Below are 22,382 nucleotides of genomic sequence, written 5' to 3'. Positions count from 1 at the left end.
CAGTTTTAATAAGTCTTCATTGTTTTGCTCCAGTCTCATGATTTTGTTTTTCACGTCTTCACTCATCCTTTCATCCAGCTGTTGCAGCTTTTCCCTCAGATATTCTAGGGATTTCAATTCATTCAAGAGTTGAGCTTCTCTCATTTTCAGCTCAGACCTTTTCTCTTTCCATTCTGTCCTTTTCATTCTCGAAAGCCCTAGTTCGTCATTGTCAGTACTAATCTTCATCTCATTGAGTTGTTCCCTCTCTCCACTAATGGTGATCGGTGGCAGCTTCAACCTCTTCTTTCTTCCTGTTGAGATCCTTCCTCAAAAGTTCCAGTTCTTCTCTTTCTACCAGTAAACTGTTCTTACTGGTTTCCAGTTCTTGTGTTTGTCTTTTGAACTCTTCTTCCTTGAGTTGTTGTTGTTCTTGTTTTAAGGTAAACCTGTTCATGACATTGTCAAGTTTGTCTCTTTCTGTCTGAAGCTGAAGGGTCAGATCTTTAATGTTGGTTTTCTGTCTGTTGATCTCATCAAACTGACTGTCTGTACGTTCATTCTGCTTTTGTAGCTCAGTCTTTGTGATTTCCAGTTTGTCTTTTTCCTCTTCTATATCTTGTATCACTTGTTCTAATATGTCACTTTGTTTCAGAATGTCAGACCTCATCAGCTCCAAGTCCAGTTTCTCCTTGTTCATCATCTCACTCTTTCTATCCAGATCCTCTCTGTCTTGCTTCTGCTCTGCCTTTAGTTCTATAAGATGTGTCTTTTCCAAGTCAGCCTCTTGTCTGTGTCGATTGGCCATTTCTTGTCTCTGCATGACAATTTCTGACATCGTACTCTTCAAACCTTCTCTTTCTCTTTGTAATATCTCAGTGTAAGATGACATATTTTCCTTCAGTTTATCCAGAGCCTCATGCTTTTGCCCCAAAACACTCAACAGTTTTAATAAGTCTTCATTGTTTTGCTCCAGTCTCATGATTTTGTTTTTCACGTCTTCACTCATCCTTTCATCCAGCTGTTGCAGCTTTTCCCTCAGATATTCTAGGGATTTCAATTCATTCAAGAGTTGAGCTTCTCTCATTTTCACCTCAGACCTTTCTCCTTCCATTCTGTCCTTTTTTTTCTCGAGCATTCGTCTGTCATTGTCAGTACTAATCTTCATCTCATTGAGTTGTTCCCTCTCTCCACTAATGGTGATCGTGGCAGCTTCAACCTCTTCTTTCTTCCTGTTGAGATCCTTCCTCAAAAGTTCCAGTTCTTCTCTTTCTACCAGTAAACTGTTCTTACTGGTTTCCAGTTCTTGTGTTTGTCTTTTGAACTCTTCTTCCTTGAGTTGTTGTTGTTGTTTTAAGTTAATCATGTTCATGACATTGTCAAGTTTGTCTCTTTCTGTCTGAAGCTGAAGGGTCAGATCTTTAATGTTGGTTTTCTGTCTGTTGATCTCATCAAACTGACTGTCTGCATGTTCTTTCTGCTTTTGTAGCTCAGTCTTTGTGATTTCCAGTTTGTCTTTTTCCTCTTCTATATCTTGTATCACTTGTTCTAATATGTCACGTTGTTTCAGAATGTCAGACCTCATCAGCTCCAAGTCCAGTTTCTCCTTGTTCATCATCTCACTCTTTCTATCCAGATCCTCTCTGTCTTGCTTCAGCTCTGACTTCAGTTTGTAGAGATCTTGTTTGTCCAACTGAAACTTCTGCTTCCATTGATTTTCCATGTCTTCTCTCTGGATGACAATGTCTGACAGTATACCTATCAGACTTTTCTTTTGTCTCTCTAACAGATCACTGTATCCAGCCAGGTTCTCTCTCTGCACATCTAGAGCTGTGAGCTTTTCTTCCAATACAGTGTACAGCATTAGTACGTCTTGATCGTTTTGTTGTAATCTTTCCATTTTGTTTTTCACATCTTCACTCATCTTTTCAGTTAGTTGTTGTAGTTTTTCCCTCAGAGTTTTTAGTGATTTCATTTCATTCAAGAGTTGATCTTCTCTCATTTTCAGCTCAGACCTTTCTCCTTCCGTTCTGTCCTTTTCTTTCTCGAGCATTCGTCTGTCATTGTCAGTACTAATCTTCATCTCATTGAGTTGTTCCCTCTCTCCAATGATGGTGTTCATGGTAGCTTCAACCTCTTCTTTCTTCCTGTTGAGATCCTTCCTCAAAAGTTCCAGTTCTTCTCTTTCTACCAGTAAACTGTTCTTACTGGTTTCCAGTTCTTGTGTTTGTCTTTTGAACTCTTCTTCCTTGAGTTGTTGTTGTTCTTGTTTTAAGGTAATCATCTTCATGACATTGTCAAGTTTGTCTCTTTCTGTCTGAAGCTGAAGGGTCAGATCTTTAATGTTGGTTTTCTGTCTGTTGATCTCATCAAACTGACTGTCTGCATGTTCTTTCTGCTTTTGTAGCTCAGTCTTTGTGATTTCCAGTTTGTCTTTTTCCTCTTCTATATCTTGTATCACTTGTTCTAACATGTCACTTTGTTTCAGAATGTCAGACCTCATCAGCTCCAAGTCCAGTTTCTCTTTGCTCATCTCCCTCCCTCTCTTTTCATTGACCACATCAGACATTCTTTTCATACCTTCTACTTTTAAGACCACAGTGTTCTTTGCACTTTGTTCTTTATTTTGTTCCAGTTCTGCTCTTTTAGCCTGCTCAATCTGTTTAAAATGCAGCATGTCATTGTCTTCTTCTTTATGTTCGATTTCTTCTAGCTCTTGAATTTCTTCATGGGCATCATTTTTCATTTTGACAGATTTAAATTCATGTTTGTTTCTCAACTCAATTGGATCTGGAATGTTTATGACTATTGCCATCCTGGACTGTTTCATTACATCTTTGCTCCTGTCATTTTTTCTTTGCATCTTCAATTTCATGATCTCCAGTTCATCCCTCTCTCTGTTAATTGTCTCAAGTCGGTGGTCGAGCTCTTTCTTTCTCTTTTGTGTCTCCCTCTTGAGGATGTCTTTTTCACTTTTGACCTCAGCCCACATCTTTTTACCTTCCTGCTCTTTGCGAATGCCTTTTCTGATCAGCTGTTGATTTTCTCTTTTGCTGATCTCCAACTCAGTCTTCAACACTTGCATCTCTCTTCTTTCTCTTTTAACATATTCTAGTCTGATTTCAAGCTCCTTTTTTTGTTTTTGGATATCGTCCCGAATGTGGACCATTTCATCCATCTCTGCTTTTGCTTGTATTGTCATTTTTTCAAAGTCTGTCTTTAGCTGATATTTTATGCGGCTCATGTTACCTCTTACAGTGCTGTTCTGAGCTTTTAATGCTTTGAGCCCTTCTTTTTGTTTCCCTAAATGAAGATTTACATTTTCCAGAATTCCAATTTCCCTCCTAATTATTTCCAAGTGTATATACATCTTTTGTCTCCAGTTTTGAAGGTCAATAATGGTATCTGTGAATTTTGAGCTTTGGTTTATTATTTCAACTTTCTCCTTGATGCTCTTCACCTCTTGCTGTTCCAAGCTTTTTTTTTCATGCTCTCTGTTTACTTGGAGAAGAGTAGTCTGGTCTTTAATTCTCTGCTTTTCCTCAGCCAGCTCCTCCTCCTGCCGTTGCAGTTTTATCCTCAACATGTCTGACTCATCCCTCTCTCTCAAGGTTTCTTCCAGTCTTTGGTCTAATTCTCTTCTTCTCTTTTTAGTCTTTCTCCTCAGTACCTCCTTTTCTCTTTGTATGTCATTCATCTTTATTTCACATTCCTCCTTTTTCCGCCTGCTTTTTCTAAATATCTGTTCACTTTCTTTTTTCTTTATTTCCAGCTGTGACTTCAGCAGCTCCATTTCTCTTATTTGTCTTTTGGTCATTTGCATTTTGTCATTAAGCTCCTGTTTCTGTTTTTCTACTCTCTCTCTTAAATGGTTCATCTCATGTATTTCTGCCTCAGCTTTTTGTCTTTCTATTCCCACATTCTCCCTCTCGACTAGAATCTGTTGTTTCAGAATATCAATCTCTTCTCTTTCAATCTTTTGTTTTACTTGCTCACTTAAGGCATTTTGAAGTTGTTCAATTTCACAGTTTTTCTGATCCAAACTGTCCATTGTCAGTTTTATATCCTTCTCCAGTGTCTCCTTTTCTGATCTGAGTCTTAAGATTTCATTTTCCATTTCCTCCATTTCTTTGCCCATTCTGTTCTTTGTCATTTTGTCCTGTTCTGTATCTGTTTCCGCTCTGTCAGTTTTCTTTATGTCTCCCTTCTCTCTTTCAGTACTTTCCAAGGTAGATTCTCTATCCTTTGTCTGCATGTTTTCAGTGATACATTTTTTAAGGTCTGCTCTTTCCTGCGATATTAAAGGATGGATGTTTTCAAGTTCTTGTTTTGTATCATGAATCTTATAGTTCAGGTCTTCCAACTGTCTCCATTTTTCTTCGGCCTCCTTCAAAATAACCTCTATGTTTAGCTTACTTTTCTGTCTAGTCTTAGCAGCAATTTTCTCAGCAGTGCTCTTAACTTTTGCCAATTTCTCAAATGTCTGCTCATTCACTTCAGTTTGTCTCCGCATTTTCATTTTTAAAATGTCGAATTCATCTCTCTCTCTCAAAATTTTATCAAACCTCTGATCCAGTTGTTTTCTCTGCTTTTTCACTGCAGTTCTCATTAATTTCATGTTGCTCATTTCTTCTTTCAGATGCATATCACGTTTCCTCATTTCAGTTGTTACCAGTTTCAAAAGCTCTTGGAATTGTTTCATGTCTTGTAGCAATCCTTCAGTTTCACTGTCTTTATCCTTATGATCCTTGTTGATATTCATTTCTTCAGTTTGGTTTTCAAGTTGTAGGTTTACTATTTTTATAATTTCTTGTGTTCTATAAATCTCTTCCCTGAGTCTTTGTATATGAGCACTTCCTGTGTCCATTTTATCAGAACCTCCATCTATCTCCTCAGTTTGTGTCTGTATATTATCTCCTGACTCCTGACCTTGTTTTTGCTTCTGAACATCATTAATACCGTCTTGTTTCACCTTATTTCCAATCTCCTGGTTTAGTATGTTCACTTCATATTTAACTACTTCATGTTTAAAAACATTGGTGCTTTCCCAGACTGTAATTTGTAACCCATTTTCAGTCTCTGGTTTCTGGCTCTGTAGGTCATTTATTTCCATAATGAGCCTTTTGATCTCTTGATCTTTTTCCTCCATGTTCCCCATAGCATATTTTATTTGCTCCCGTATCTTCTCCTCTCTCTCCTTGAGTTTGGACATCTGCTTTTCCACTTCTTCCACTTCTCTTACATTAATCACTAATTCTGTCTGATCATCATCCATTGATGTTTCTTCATGAATTTCTGTCTGCATCTGTAGGAAAACATTGTGCTTTTCCTTCATGTCCACTGCAAAAACATTGAGTTCTTCTCTCTGTTTATGCTCTGAATGCATATGCTCCTGATCTTTTATTTCTTCCCTTTGACGCTGGTCTTCTAATGTTATAGATTGTTGCAAAGACATGGACTCATTTGTACTTTCATCTTCTACTCCTTCTTTGTCTGTCTGTTTGTCTGTGGTCTGAATTTCAAATGTTTGATCTTCGAGAGGGTCTCGGTCGGTTTCTTTGCGTGGTTCGTGAAGGTTAGACGTTTTTCCTAAAAAAGTCTTTTTGATTGCAGATTCAGTCATTATCCATTTGCTGACCTGAGTTTTCATGGAAGTCATCTTATCCTTCACCAAAAAATATAAAAAGTAATTGTAATTAGTTAGTAAAAGTTAGGTCAACAATCCAAATAACTCCCCAATGTCAGTTTTGTGACATTCTTTTTCATCATTGGTTATAATAATAGTAGAGTACTTCCTTAAATAAAAATTATGGAAAGGCAACTTAACATGTTTCTCTAATGGTTGTGGTTAGGGATCTTTCCGAATCTTATTTTTTTAGTATTAATATTTACAAAGAACACGTAAGAAGTCAAAAAGAGACTTAATGTATATTTGTGAATGGGTCTAGTTCAGATGCACGATGTAATGAAATTAAACAATTTTGAGAGCTACTTTTAAGCCGGCTGTGCTCAAAATGCTTTTCATATTATTTTGAAACCAAATCCTCATAGTGTGGGGAAATAATAATACTATAAGGGTCGGACAAAGTTGAGTCATATTAATATTAATATGAGTAATATTAAAGGAACACGCCGACTTATTGGGAATTTAGCTTATTCACCATAACCCCCAGAGTAAGACAAGTCCATACATACCCTTCTCATCTCTGTGCGTGCTGTAAAGCTGTCTGACGGCTCCAGCCATCAGCCCATCACAGAACAGGCAGGTGAATGGTTCCAGTAATCCTACTGCTCTGAATAAGTGACAAGAAAATACATGTTCTCTTATTTACATCTTGTGATTTGTAGAGTCAGCGGCAGCGTAAAAATACAACATAGATACAGCCATCTCCTAACCGTAAACAAACCGGGAACTATATTCACAGGCGGAAGAATATAGTACTTGGGCGGAGTGATATGCTCGCAGCAAGCCTGTCTGAGAATATAGTTCCCGGTTTGTTTACGGATAGAAGATGGCTGTGTCTCATGTTACGTTGTTTTTTGTACACGCTGTGACTCTACAAATCACAACATGGAAATAGGAACATGTTGGAGTTATTTTGTCACTTTTGTCACAATTCGGAGCAGTAGGCTAGTAGGAACCAGTTACCTGCAGGATCTGTGCTGGGCTAAGCTAATGCTGGAGCCGTCAGACAGCGTTACAGCACGCACGGAGATGAGAAGGGTATGTATGGACTTGTCTAACTCTGGGGGTTACGGTGAATAAGCTAAATTCCCAATAAGTCAGCGTGTTCCTTTAATATATTTCAAAGGATAGGAACGTGTTTTGATATTCTTTTTTTGTACTCTTAACCAATCCCATGTGCAGACTCAAATCAACAACAAATTAAGTGAGCCCCACTGGGTGACGTGTTCCTTTATTACCATGAATGTAAGAACCACTGACATAAGAAACTATATATGCAAGGTGTTTTTTAAAGATGTACATCTTCAGCAGGAACCAATGGGCTTGGGGCTGAAAGCCACAGATAGAGTAGGGAAGTCAAACAGTATTGAGAGACAGAATAACATATTGTTGATTTAGCTCTTTTCATGGAATTTATCTACAATAACAGTGTAATTTATATAGAATATATTTAGAGAGACTATATCTAGCCAAAAAATCAAAATCATGCAGTATCCCAGATTTTCCTTTTGCACCATTGTCTTAAATCAAGCTAGCTAAGCCCATATTGACTCTTATATTATCCCTGATTGACATATGCTTACTGTAGTCAAAGTTGCTTTAATCTTAGAACTAAATTACTGCATTACTTAAAACTTGAAAAGCTGAGCTCTACACACAATCCTAAAAGGCCTTTACAGCTGCACATAAAATTAAAGCCTCCTCCAAAATGTGTTGTACTTATTGGCACTTCACTTGGATGTTTAAGTTTTATTAAGTTTAAGTTTTATTAAGTTTAAGTTTTATTAAGTTTTATTGTGCAGTTTGACAGTAGGGGGGCTGTTTTGAACTTGGAGTAGGAGATATGTTTTTTTCCAACCTAAACCCTAGTTTCCCATGTTTTGTGTCTAAGTGACTAATGGGAACAACAATCTTTGAAACTGGTCCAGTATTAAGCGGGACAGCAGCGAAACAAGCTACAATGTAAGTTATCGGGCAATTGTGCACCTTCAATTTACGTCTGCAAAAAGTGCTTGTTTTGCCACTGACATGCTCAGATTATTGTGTCTGTGTATAAGGGTCTGGCAACATTATGGAAAGGATCCCTACAGAGATAGACCTTTTTGTTAAAGGTCCCATTGTATGAAAATTTCACTTTATGAGGTTTTTTAACATTAATATGCATTCCCCCAGCCTGCCTATGGCTAGAAATGGCGATATTGTGACATTGTGGGACTGGCCTAGTGGCTGTAATTCTGCACCAAGGCTGAATTTCGGGAAAGAGACTTCAGATAAAGTATTAGGGGACCACTAAGGTCTATATAAAAGCATCCAAAGAGCACCATGTCATGGGACCTTTAAAGAGTAAGATCCTTTTTGTTTTACATGAAACATCCTCAGAATCGTTATCACCAAACCCACCAGACTCCATTTAGATAAACAGTTTTAGTATGTCTAGAGCCAGCTTATTTCCACACGTAAATAGGTGAATTATGGGTTTACTGTATTTCAACTAAACCAGAGTGGTGATTGTTGGAACAACAAGACGAACCACGACGGCTTTTATTAGTTTTATTTTGTTTCCGTCAACTTTGAATGAAGTGTATTTTACAATTATAAAATTACTGTTTTCTTTATTTTTTATTATACAGTATTTATTTTGTTTATTTGGTGATAGCAAATCTGGGGATGTTTTGATGTACTCTCACTCTTTAAAAAAAAGGTTGACCTCTGTAGGAAACCTTTCCATAATGTTAGACACTTAGAATAATAATCTGAGCATGTCAGTGGTAAAACAAGAACTTTTAGTGGGCGTAAATTGAAGGTGCGCAAATACCCAATAACTTACATTGTAGCTTGTTTTCGCCTCTGCCGTCTTGCTTTAATACTGGACCAAAAAAAAAAAAATACAGACAAAATTGTGACTGGGCTTGGGCTGGTGTAAACATCTCCAAACCGGTTTAATATCAAGCAAAAAAATCGGACTGAATCGGTATAACAAACTTGTCTCAGCCACTCCCAAGAGAGACTGATGAGAGAGCCCACAATGAGTGTAGCGACATAGCAGTGGTAATGCACCTCTAAGCCATGACTCTTTACCTGAAGTAAGCTTGAACAACCACTTTGGTTAGGTGTTTTCACTTTGCCTCGTCTTTTTCAGCTCATTTCTCTTATCAGTTTATAATCCGAAATGTTTCCATATCAACGGTCCAGTTTTAATTTTCTTTGAGACTTACTCTGCCCAAGATAATTCTTCTCACCCCAAAAAACAAATTAACTTACTAACAAACAGAACATGCGCTGTTCCCCCTCCCACCATTACTGAAATGTGATCTTCAATGCTGGCCCACTCAGCAGTGAAGTGCTGTCAGAAGTTCATAAACAAACGTAACTTTATGTTAATCACGTTGACATATTGCTTATTACCAGTGTTAAGCAAGCTGAAGTTACATGAAGGTAACATTACTCCACATTAAATTATGCTATACACTGAAACTAATGTTAGCCCCCAAATAAATGAAGCAACCTAAGCTAAAGCAATGTGGCAAAAGTAGTTTACTACATCAGAGCTATTAGCTCGGGGAAATGTAGCTTGTCTGGACGCTACTGCACTAACGTTACTTAATAAATAAAAGAGCTAAACTACTGAAAAGCTATTTGATTTAAAAAACTGCAACTCACTGCTTGCAATACAAGTTAGATTTAGCACTTTGACAGCGTCGGCACCGGTTACTAATGTAGGCTACTTTTTTATTTGCCAGAAGGTGTCATAGTGACAAATGCCAGTTCCGCAAATCAAACCGGTTTAGCCTTGTACACTGACCCACTGAAAATATTAGTCCTACAATTTAGGAAAAAAAAGATATATTGGCAGAGTGTATCAATGAGTGGTGACAAAATATTAGTCCTACAATTTAGGAAAAAAAAGATATATTGGCAGAGTGTATCAATGATCTATGCAGTGCAATCAGTGGAATTACCACTTCAGTGGAATGTTTAATTATGGTGATTTTTATTCTTCTGCTGAGTCAAATATCAACTGTGAATGAATGAGTGGTTTATTATAGAGTGTCAGGATGTGACCAGACAAGGACAACAAAATTACGAAATTATCTGTCTTCTTTGAAATGATTATGATGGTATAAAACAATTCTGGGGAAACCTGGTGAATACCTGGACCCTAGAACTGACACAGCTAAAAATAAAGCCATTTGTAGTGGCTATTCCATTTCAAAATGATAGCCACTGCCCCAGCAATAGAAGAGTGGTTTTAACGCACCTTTGTTCCTTTGTTGTTGATCCAGGAATGCGATCGTTGTTTGAAAATAATAATTAAACACAAATATCCTACCTATAATAAATCTTTATTATCCTACCAAAACGTTGTAGGCTAATATTGCATGTGTGTGAATCAGAGAAAATAAACAATACTGATGGTTTCTTAAATGATATCAAATAAGATGAAACAGGATGACTAGATGTGGTTAAAAAACTGTGTTTGGGCTCAACTAAAGCTAAGACTTCTAAAAAAAAAGAAAAACTCCACCCATATTTCCAACTTCCCTTTATCAATTATACCATACCCACAATTGCTATGGTGTTTCCGATTTGCCAATCGGTGGCCAAGCTGTCAATCAAAATCAGTGGATCATCACTATAACCAAAATATGGGAAGTCTTAAAATAATATCTATTGTTCTTTAAATATAAACAAAAACTGTTGTTTTGGCTCCTACACCATTGTTAAGTATATTAAATACAACTGTGCTTTTCTGCTACGACTAGCTTAAATGTGGAAACATTTAAGCTAGTCTATTACTGGTCCAAGATGAGAAAATGAGAAAAAATATTTACTTACCATATACTTTTTGACCTCTTCCTTTTTCTGATCCATATTCGTTTGGGCTTTGACCATCTCCTCCCTGGTGTTGTCCATCTTTCGGATTTCTTCTACTTGCATCACTCTCTTCACGTCAGTGTTCACTTTATTCTTAGTGTTTGAGTCCATGTTGTCTTTCTCAAACAGGGTTTCTTCATGTTGTACCTGCTGAAGTCTTAGCTTCTGCTTATCAAATCTGTCCTCCATGTTCACCTCCAGCCTCTGCTCTGACCTCTGCTCCTCAGTCTTGTCTTGTCTTTCCTTCACATCTGGTTTAGAATGGTCAGTCTCTTCCGTCATCTTGCTGATCTCTTCCTTTTTTCTCCTGCTCATTCTTATCATTTTTACTAGATCCTTTTTCTTTAGTTCAATCTCAGTGTTCATTATTTCAATCTCTCTTATCTCTTTCTTTGTTCTTTGTAACTTGTCATCCAGTTCCTGTATTTGCCTTTCAGTACTTTCCCTTACACACTTTAGTGAATTCATTTCTGCTTTAGCTAACTGCCTGTCTCTCTCTATGTTTTTTCTCTCACTCTGTATTTTAGTTTTGATTTTTTGAATCTCATCTCTTTCAGATTGGACCTCGGCTAACTTTTTCTCTATGTTCTGTTTTTCCCTCTGCATATCAGCATTCACCTCTGTTTCCCACTCTGTTGTCTTCATGCTTACATCTGTGTTTTCTCTTTGATTTTGAGAGTCAGAGCTAATATTTTCCACTCTGCCTCTTTTTGTCTTTAGCTCCTGCTTCCCTCTCACAGTCATTTCCATTTGTTGTTCACTGTCTTCTAGCACATCCCAAAGTTTCACCATCTCTTCCTGGATTCTGCTGAGTTTGATCTTAACAGTGTCAAATGTGTCTTTATGTTCTTTCTGCATTTCTATGCTTTCCATCTCTGGGGCAGCAGCTTTCTGCTTTTTAATAGCTCTTTGAATATTTACATTCATAATATGTTTGATGTGCTCAATTTGATCTCTATGTTGTGAAATGTCTTTTTTATTTCTCTGTAACTCTTGATTTATGTCTGCCATATTTTTCTCCATTTGTTCCTTTGCCTGCTTTGCTTCAAATACTATTTTCTTATTTTTGTTAATTAGACTCAGCAGACTGTCAGCCTTCAGCCTTTCCGTTATCTCCTGCTTTCTCTTTATTTGGTCCATGGGTTGTTTGTGTTTCTTACTTTCTTGTGATTTTGTCAATTCCATCTTGTGTCGCTCATTGATGAGCTCATTACGTCTTCTTTCCAGAGTTTCCCTCTCTTGGTATATTTCAGTCCGCATTTTCAGAAGTTGCATTTTTTCTTGAGCGGCTTCATTTTTATTCTGCTCAAGTATCTCAGTAACATTTTCTATCTGTGATCTCAGTCTTTTTATTAATAAGCACTGCTCATGTTTTTCAGCTGTGAGTCTGTTAATGTCTTCCTGTTTCTGCTCTGTATTTGTCTTCAGGTAATCAATTTCATTTCTCTCTCTTTGTGTTCTTTCCCAAAGTTGTTCAATCTCCCCCATTACTTGACATGTTAATTGTCTTTGTCTTTTAATAGTCTCCCTTATGTTGACTTTCATTTGTTTGTCTTGCTTTCTGTTTTCCATGGTCCACTTCTGTTCTGTTTGGGTCATCCTGCTGTTCTGTTGTCTTTGCTCTGTTGGTCAAGAAAATGTACAGAATATCACTTGTCACTCCACACTGCAATGTTCATATTGTGTTAAACCAGGCAAGAAAAAAAACTCCATTTTGACCACAAATGAGATAATGAAACAAGTACAGAGCCAATTTGAAAAAAGCACATTTCCAGCATGTTTATCCTCTTTAGTTGAAGCTACCTGGCAGAATTTCATAAAAAGGGCTACTCTTCAACCGTGCCTCTTCTGACATTACTATAAATAGGCCTACCTACCTAACCCTCTCATAGGCGTAATTTACAGGGGGATAATCAAACATATCTTTATATATAAATCAAATAATCAAAACCATTTTGGCCATTTTATCTCCCCAAAAATATTATCATGATGATGAATGTAAAATATTAACTGTTATAAAAGATGATAAGTGGTTGGCCTTCTCGATTAAATGTAATTAACAAGCAAAGAAACAAAAATTTCGCCAAAATGAAAGGTAGTCAATGGAATGCTAATGGCAGGTGATGGCTTATTAGCATCAAAATGGCTCCATAGGAGGTATGTTTTGCGTGGCTCGCTTACCCCCTTGGTTTTTCACATTGACATATATAAAATGGACCAACAGAGCCCGTTGTTCTGGACGGAGACCAGTGAAGGATATCAGAAGCACTTTTCCGGTGATCACTAGCTTTACTGCGCAGCCTCCAACTGAGAGAGACAACGTAAATGTGACGTGAGCAACCTGTTGTAAGTCTTCTGGTAGCTGTGCCAAGAGAAAACTCAATCATTCCCAATCTTACAGAGACAGAGAGCGTAGGTATATGTAAGGAGATAACATGGGCACAGGCTAATTATTGCTAACTAAAATGCTAGTTAACATTAGTAATTAAACTTAAACAGCTAATGTAAGTCCAAACTGCCTGCGATTGTGTTATGACACAATCATTAGCCTATTTTTACAAAAGCGTCTGCTACGGAGCCATAACGTGAGGTACAAGGTAATGGAGCCTTTTATACATTGTCGTGTTTCTTTAGAAATGAACAATGGACAAATAGAGTCTTTAAACGCTTCAGATGTATAAAGTTATTCGCTGTCAAAGTGACGTCAAAATGAATGGCAGTCAATGGGATGCTAACGGCGGGTGATCACTTGTTAGCATCAAAATGGCGCCATAGGAGATACGCATTCCAGACGCTCGCTTACCCCCTTGGATTTTCAAGCACACAGTACGGCAGGTGACACGTGAGCGCTTGTGAGTGCATTCAGTAGGCCTACGCAGAGAAGTGTAAAAGACCGGTCCAAATTCTGCGCTTCTTTTCCTGGAACTCGTATTTCTTTCAGAGGACTTAAATAAATCCATACTCTTAGATCTAATATTGATGTCTTTTGTCCATATTTTATTCATTTTTGGTCATTTTATTGTGATGCTAAAGCAGTTTTAGCTTTCCAATGATGCTTTTGAAAGTTTTTGACCAATCATAGGAGTTTCTTTCAGGGCCCATGAAATAAAGTCGGAAAAATAGATATTTGACCGACCCACAATGCTGCAATATTTTTTTTTTACAGAATAGTATGGAATTAAATGCAGTTAAATAATAGTATGACTATCAAATGGCTGAAGATCAATTTTACTAATACTGGAACAACAGATTTGATTCATTACAAATGTGGTGCAAAATCAATGATTAATGCTATTCAACTGAACATGTTGATTTGCTATGGCTCTTAAAATTAATGTGAAAAAGCCTATTTGGGCATTAATGTTCTGGGACGTCCCTACATAGTTGAAGTCAACTTCCGTGTTTTTAGTACAGTTGGTTTTTCCAACTGATGCAAACCTTGGGCATGGATGTGTTCCGACTTATCAAACGATCAGGACTTTTTTATATTTTATACTTTGAATTGTCACTTGTATTTCCTTCACATAAATAAAGCTTCTTTTTAATTTGCCAGAAGGTGACATAGTGACAAATGCCAGTTCAACCGATTAGCATAAAATTCAACCAGTTTAGCCTCTACACCTTACTGGAGCGGTGAAACCTGAAATCGGCCCAATTCTACCACTGACATGGTTTTAAAGCTATTGTTATCCAGTTTTTGATCTCCAAACATCTTAAAATGCACATATTTAGATCAGAAAAATCTAAATCTTTCTGGGGGCTTGCTGAAACACTTCTGAGATACAGTCCAAGGGTTTATTAATTTAAATTAATTAATGTATCATTGAGGGGAACAGGTACCACATGCACATTTAAACAGTTATTTCCCCAAAAAAAGACGTAAAAGAGGAGGGAAGAGTAAATTATGCCTACGTGTGTTGGCTCAGCAGAGATAACATTAAATGAGAAAAGTTGATCTACAGGAGAATAAATATTCAAAAGCAATAAAGAATGCCTGAAAGCCTTACTGCATTATATTCCATTATGTTTTTATATTTTCAATTGTCACCTGTTTTCCTTTACATAAATACATTTCCACCATAAATTGACGCAGAAAAGGGTAAAACTAGGTGCTTAACAATTAGTGAATTAATAGAAATTGTTTAATGCTCAAGATCCCCCACATGTGACCCCCTGATGATGAAACAAAACTTATACCTTAGGGTTGCCAGGCCAGCTGTGATTAGGCCAAATGATTTTGCCATATCCCCAGCGGGGGTTGAGCTGGCAACCATTGGGCTACTTAAGCACTTGTCTAACATCTGTGCTACTAACCACCCAAGTGCCCAACAATTTTTATTACCAGCCCACCCTGATGAAGCAGGCTAGAACCGGCCCTGGACACACAGACCACTTGGGACATCCGGCTCGGTTTCAATTTCTTTAACTCTCCTGTTTTCCTCGGGTCAAATTTGACCCATTTTCAAAAAGTTTCTATGTCAGAAATTTGTGGGAAATTGTCAAAAAAATAACGTGGATGGTTCCATACGACGCTCTTCACAAGTAAAATAAATGATCAGCTGACTACTTTCATTGAAGTTGGGTGTTTTGGGTGTTTTATTCAATTTTATAGCATTTGAAATTTTTTTTTTATAAAAGAACGTTGAAAAAAGCTTCAAAAACCAACAAAACCATAAAACCAGAAAAACATCAGAAAAAGTAACAAAAACGTCGGGAAAAGTAACAAAAAGGTCAAAAGTGACAAAAACATTGAGAAAAGCAACAAAAGTGTTGCAAAAACATTGAATAAAAAGTTTCAATTTTAAATTTTGACAACAGACAACACAATGGTCAAACTTGAGTGGTGTCCTTGAGATTTTGAGTCTAATTTGTAAAGTTAATTTTAATGACTTGGCGGTTTATATGTTTAAATTGAAGTCAGTGAGCCTGAGGACATTTTAAAAGATCCATTATTGATAGCTAAAGTTAAAATGCTTATATTATGAAAAAGATTTCTGGGATTTGGGGTGTTATTTTGTGTCTCTGGTGCTTCCACACGCATACAAACTTTGAAAAAAATCCATCCATGCTTTTCTGAGTGAGATACGGTTTCTGAATGTGTCCTGCCTTCAGTCTCCGGGTGAGCTGGTCAAAATTGGCATGGCTTTCTACGTCACAAGCTGAAACGAGCTGGCTAACCGCAACCGTTAGCATGCTACCTTGTTCTCAATAGCAAAGCACTGCTACAACACACACAAGTTCACCATAATCTACAAAAGAACTACTTACATGTGCACCCTCATTTAGAATAAGTCTCCCAGCTAATCCTGCCTTGTAACTGACCGAAGTTGGAGAAACAACCTTTCTTTTACTGTCTATGGAGCTAGCTGACATGGTCTACATCTGAGCTACTGAGCATGTGCGAGTGCAATCAAAGATAGTACAGAAGAAGAAGATGAAAAGAGGTCTCACTCTGTAGCTAAAACAGAAACCAGATGAAAAGAGGAGCTGCAGCAGTGAGAGAGAGCTGTGCAGTACAACAAAAACATGGTGTTTTTTGAAAATTAAACCATGTAAACCTATTCTGGTACTACCTTAAAATACAATTATGAACCTTAAAATACAATTATGAACCTTAAAATACAATTATGAACCTTAAAATACAATTATGAACCTGAAAATGAGCATAATATGGGCACCACCTTACGTTTACTAGGCTAGAGACTGGATGCAGGTAGTAGGATCTACAATTTAAGTAAGTACACCTGGCATCATATTGGTTGGGGGACTTTGACATGGTTGTAACACAAGAAATCTGAGAGCGCATGAGAAATCCAAGAGGAAAAGATTTGCAAGCGCACAAAAGTGTCAACAGAAGAGTCAAGCATCCAGCTCCAGATTTTAACAAAATCTGCATTATTGTGCCATGCCTGAAATGCACTTCAGTAGCATTTTCTTTATGCAAAAAATTGCATTTTCTAATACAAATCTGTGAATGTAAAAACATCTTTTGTGATATCTTAAATTTCCAGAGTTGTTTTCCCAGAAAAGTACATACCCTTTTATCCAAACATTTGGTTGTGCCATCTCCAATACATTTCCTATCTGTTATTAGATATCCAGAGCCCAAATCACACTCATTTACAGTGCCAGGGCTGCCTGAATGGTCTGCCTGTGTCTGCTTGCAATACACACACTCTACATACAAGGTACTGCTTGTATCAGGTTAGGGTTATGTATTAGCTGAGTGGCAGACAACTTCTTTGGAAAAGCCCAGCTGTAAGCATTCATGCTAAACAATCGGGATGACGCTAGCTTGAAGCGATGCGGAGATATCTAACATTATATAACATTATTTAAGAATTCATAATTATGGATTTATTGTACAAAGACTCCAGGCTGGATTACAAAACTTCTGGAAGGTCTAAAATCGCACAGAAGATCTTGTTGTTGATTACGGAGGATATATTTATTCATAATTCAAATTGAGTTAAGTCCAAAGAGAAAACGAAGCAAGATCAAATGAAAAATATTATTATTTTACTACGCTACTAGAAAAAATCATGCCATAATTGAATTTAAAAAAGAAAAAGGAAACTATTTAGTCCCAAGTCAATATGTACCTAGGAAATCGTCCAGTCTTAATGTGCATTGCTATTTTTACTTGTTGTGAATACGCAGGCCACAAGAAGTAATTAGGTTTTGTTTTTGTTGTTAGGTCACTTTTACTCACGACATGCTAACGGCAACAAAGGATTCCATTCATTACGCTAAGTTAAGCTAGCGGCGACGGCGCCGGACTAAGACAATGCATGCACTGAGACAAAAATGCGTTTGCCCACCTATATAAATATAGAGGAGAAAGTGAATAACCCTATTTCAACAAACGGTGGCGTATTCCTTTAACATTTGACTTTTTGATTTAACATTTGGCTTTTCCCATTTCGATTTAACATTTTTTTTTTCGATTTAACATTTGGCTTTTCCCATTTACATTTAACATTTGGCTTTTCGATTTAACATTTTTGGCTTTTCCCATTTTGATTTAACATTTTGGCTTTTCCCATTTTGATTTAACATTTTGGCTTTTCCACTGACAGATGTCAAAAGTGGAGGAATGGACCAAAGGCCGGTGGGAGGGTCTGAAACAAAAGGGGTGCAGAGGCACCTTATGGACAGCAGGGGGAGCTGATTGCTGGGAAACAGTTGAGGAGCATTTGGCTGCAGCTTTGCTACCAGGCTGGCTTGGCCTCTTGTTTCACTTTAGATGATAGAAACTGATGATGTAGGCTAAACACAAATGGCATTTCATGCAACAACAGTGAAGTTTTCATGCAGTTACTGTAATTGGGCCCGTGTACTTTTTCGTTCATTTGATTTCCGATTTTGAAACGATATCCAAATTTGAAAAATGGGTCATTTTAAACCTTGTTAATATTGATGACAATGTGTTCAAATGGAAAACGAGCCATATTTCAGGAAATACACTTATCCATGATTCTATTGAGAGACTTCCAGCGGGGTCTGTGAGCATCACTGGCCGGCCGGCAAGCAAGCAATCCCGAAAATTTAAAAAAATAAAAAAGCAATCGATTCTAGAATCTAGATTGGGAGTAGTAGCAGCAGCCAACAACTGGAAACTTTTTACAGTTTTCGTCTGCTATTTCACCACTAAATTCACTTTTGAGACTTTTTTATGCGAGAGTTCTAATATGGGCAGTTTTACAAAAATTGATGGCCAATTGCACATTTTCTCTTCAATGTTGACTCGAAAAGCTCCAGACGTCACAGTCCGAAATGAGCTGGCTAGCCACAACTGTTAGCTCGTTAGCATGCTAACGCTAGCATGCTACGTCATTCTCAATAGCAAAGCACTGCTACAACACACACAAGTTCACCACAATCTACAAAAGAACTACTTACATGTGCGCCCTCATTTAGAAGTCTCCCAGCTAATCCTGCCTTGTAACTGACCAAATTTGGAGAAAGAGGCTTTCTTTTACTGTCTCTAGAGTTAGCTAGCTGACATGCTCTACATCTGAGCTACTGAGCAAGTGCGAGTGCAATCAAAGATAGTACAGAAGAAGAAGATGAAAAGAGGTCTCACTCTGTAGCTAAAACAGAAACCAGGTGAAAAGAGGATCTGCAGCAGTGAGAGAGAGCTGTGCAGTACAACTAAAATATGGTGTTTTTTGAAAATTAAACCATGTAAACCTATTCTGGTACAACCTTAAAATACAGTTATGAACCTGAAAATGAGCCTAATATGGGCGCTTTAATATAATGTGTAAAGTGCTATGTGTGCAACAATAAACTGTTAAAACATAAATTATAGCATTACTAATTATTAATATGAATATTAATTACCATTTCATTGTTTCAGTAGCTGCTAACTTAAGTTTAGTGAGCTATTCATTTACTATTTATTAGTGATGGTTAAAAAAGTGTTACCCATACATTTTTTACAAGGTAGTGCAAAAAATTTTACATAAAGAAAATCAAATACAATAACATGTCATTTATTGTCCACCAAGCCCCCTTGGCCAGTTCCTTGAGAAAATAGATACACTCCTCTGACACTGGCCAGATGACTGCTCTTCACTTATTATTCAAAATGCAGTCAGATATGTTTTTATTTCTTCTTTCTCTGCTATCTTATAAATCTCTCTCTATCCCTCTCTATGCTGATTCACAGTGCTGGCAATCAGCTGGACCTTGTCTTCATCTGACACCGGTCAAACTGCAGAACTCACTCTTACCCCACCTCATGTTTCTGATCATTACTTTCTCTAACCCCCGCCCTCTGTCCACTCACAACTTACCCCAACCCACACTATCTTTACTCTTCTCAGTTCTCTCATCTCCCCTTTCTCTCTCTCTGCACACCATGTATCTCCATACACACCTTGGCTGTTTGCCTCATTTGCGTACTGAGAGATGTAGTGAGTGGCTGAGCTTAAGTGGAGGAAAATTGCATCACTCTCACCCCTCCCTCAACCTCTACTTGTTGTATCTTACCATATTTAATTTTACAACAGAATGCTGATCTTTACAACATATAAATGTATCCCTGTACCATTTTTTACAGGTTTTTCTTACCTAAGTCAGCTATAAGCTTGGGTTCCTCCTGTGAAAGTATCCGGTAGAAGCTAACTTTGAATTGTGGCGTTCCTTGTTCCACAACATGAAACAGCACCCTGATTTGTTCTTGTGGCGTCAGAGCTTTGGAGATGGTTGTTGGCTGCTGTGAGTTCCAGGTTTCTATGATGGCTCTGGTTGATCTAACCCCAGCAATAATCTGCTCCCTGAACTCCTCCAGGAAGGTTTCCACTACATTGTGAATTAGGTGGTTATTTATTAGAGAATTTAACAAGCAGAAATGTGTGCCATGGTTAGAAGTAATTTGACATTAGTGATACAGTACAGTCAAAAACTAAATGTTGAGGTTTTGGGCTGTTTTGCTTCCATAACATGTCATCTTTCAGATTAGTGGAAAACCTAAATCCAAAATATGCATTTAGGTGTTTATTTTACTACACTTTGTCTATTTCCATTTGTAGACTTCTCCTACATTCGCTAAAAGTTGCCATTAGATAATGCATCATTTGCATATATAAATCTAAAGATTTCAGAAAACTTGTAATACAAAAAAATACCCCATACACCTGTAGTATCTTGCAAAATGTAGGGAATTTCACAATGCTGAATTTAAAAAGATTTTTTTTTGTCAGACACTGAGCCAGAAATCTCAACTTAAGTAGCACCTACATAGCTCCAAACTTTGCTTCATTTCGTTTCATTCCTTTCTGTATTTTGAAGGATTTTACAGAGGAGTTTGTTAATTATTCAGGCCGGATTTTTGTACATGTTATACCTAAAAACGTGGCTCTTGACAGTAGCCTACTTTCTGATTTATAGAGTGATAAAAGAGATCCAAATTTCCTTCTGTAAAAACTTTGACTCTAATATATCAACAACATGAAACAAGAATTTTGAGCCTGGCTTAATCCAATATTCACATTTCAGTGCTGGCAATCAGCTGGACCTTGTCTTCATCTATCACAGTATAAATGATTAAGATAATGCATCATTTGCATATTTAAACATAGAATTTCAGAAAACTTGTAATACAATAGAATATTGTTAATTTATCAACTGGGGAAGTTCCATGGTGATATCTATTAGTTAAAATATTTTTTCGTATTGACCTGTGGTGTCTCCCCTTAACTGTGTTCTTTCTGTTTTTAACAGTAGGTTTTTTACTTAATAATACACACAAAAGGCTAAGACCTAATCTTTTGCTGATGCATCACCCAAAGACAACATGTTTTGCAGAACAATTGCGGTAGATTTAAACAGTGGCAGATTGTGGTCAAATTTAACAGCATGTTTACAATGCATAGTATAAGAATACATTCATGGTTATTTGCTGAGAAGCAAACAAAATAATTTTGAGGAAAAAATTAAACTTACCATGGTCTGTTGATTGATATGTATCCATATTACAAAACTGGTGTTCCCATGAGATCAGGCTGGAATGAAAGGCTAGGAATGATATAAAATTAGCAGAAAAAAACTCAATGTATTTGCAGATTTATATTATTTGTATTATTTTTTTCTTACTTCATCTTCCTTTTGTCTCGAGTTGTGTACAAAAACACAAACAAAGTAAATCATATTAGGCTTAAAGTCCTAGAAGTCATTTGAGTGCTGCACTTGTCTGCTTAGGTGTTAAACTCTACGGACATCTGTGGGGATGAGGCAGGCTTGCACTATTATCTTCAAAACATAGTATATCTCTTCCCTCCACACGTTCGTTGACTGAGTGTCAGATAGATGTGACACCCAATAAGTTGTGTATGATTGGATGGTAGGTGATATTTGGGTGGTGAAACATCTTGCTCTCTGAGACTGGTCTCAGCTGATAAGGGTGGTGTGACGTCAATGTTTGGCTTGGTGGGTTTCCCTCAGCTCTCCTGATGTTCATAAGCATTGAATAATCACATATGAACAGGCAGTGGCTCCCATACTCAAACATGTATTAAATATTCATACACACAGAAAGGATGTGCAACGTTTTGCTTTCCTGGAGGCATTATTTCTTCAACTTATAGCATGTGTAAATATGGTAGAAGATTACTGAAACGTATTCCATCAAACATTTGGCTAATATTAATATAATAATATTAACAGTCTTGGTTTTCAATGTAATTATTCATTAGAATTCCTAAAACAGGTGACTGTATGCATGGCATGAATAAAGGAGAATCTGGGAAATTGTGGGACGTGTAAAATTGGGCTGAATCTCACTTTTGTTCTATTTCATCCTTACTGACACTGAATATATTCCATATGGCGCTTGTAAAGGTCGAGTATTTATATCAACAAAGTCACCTGTGACCTCGGGGTGACCCTAGCCAAGGTATTACGTTCCGGTGTCACCCCGAGCTCATTCCTTTTTCATCTTCTCGCTATGCAGGTCGTCTGCCATCTGTGGCAGCATTAGCATTTGCTTTAAGTTGAAAACTGTGGATTATTGCTAAACTCGCCACTTGTAGCCTTGCGATTACAGTCGGAGCTGCGATTTTTTTTGCCCTCCAAAGGCCGCTGCTGAGCTGTCCCTTTTTAGGGAAGGGGACGGTATGTTTGCTGTTCGGCTTCTTACGAAGTTTCACTGTGGCTCAGCGCTTTCGCTGGGCTGTGTGACGTTTATGTCCTTAAATTGATAACGTGTTTTCGCTTCCCTCTCACGGCATGTACTGGCTATGGTTTTACTCTGCTATTTAAAGCTACAGGTTATGTACAGCACTATATGTGTTTTTGGTTTTGTCATCTCAGTGCTCTCAACTCTGACTGCCTTGAC

The 22,382-nt window shown here is 37.4% G+C and overlaps 1 protein-coding gene across 1 annotated transcript; it reads right to left on the bottom strand.

The window, feature by feature from the left end:
- Positions 1-253: 253 nt before the first annotated feature.
- On the bottom strand, positions 254-21,265 carry LOC120543611 (trichohyalin-like). The gene is made up of 5 exons (XM_039776751.1): positions 21,143-21,265; positions 20,993-21,051; positions 19,619-19,849; positions 10,502-12,162; positions 254-5,644 (listed from the first exon to the last, which is right to left on the bottom strand). The coding sequence occupies exons 1-5, from the start codon at positions 21,145-21,147 to the stop codon at positions 254-256; spliced, it is 7,347 nt and encodes a 2,448-aa protein (XP_039632685.1). The 5' UTR covers positions 21,148-21,265.
- Between the last annotated feature and the right edge of the window lie 1,117 nt (positions 21,266-22,382).

The sequence above is a fragment of the Perca fluviatilis genome, chromosome 16 (genome assembly GCF_010015445.1).
Source record: "Perca fluviatilis chromosome 16, GENO_Pfluv_1.0, whole genome shotgun sequence".
NCBI lineage: Eukaryota > Metazoa > Chordata > Actinopteri > Perciformes > Percidae > Perca > Perca fluviatilis.
Note: the sequence above shows the minus strand (reverse complement) of the source record. Positions and strands in the feature narration are given on the sequence as shown.

What these genes read in the sequence shown, in the direction of transcription:
- LOC120543611 (XM_039776751.1), bottom strand. An exon ending in CAAGCTTATAGCTGACTTAG is followed by an intron (nt 12,163 to 19,618) that starts GTAAGAAAAACC and finishes CTTGACCAACAG; the next exon opens with AGCAAAGACAACAGAACAGC. An exon ending in AAGAGGTCAAAAAGTATATG is followed by an intron (nt 5,645 to 10,501) that starts GTAAGTAAATAT and finishes TTTTTGGTGAAG; the next exon opens with GATAAGATGACTTCCATGAA.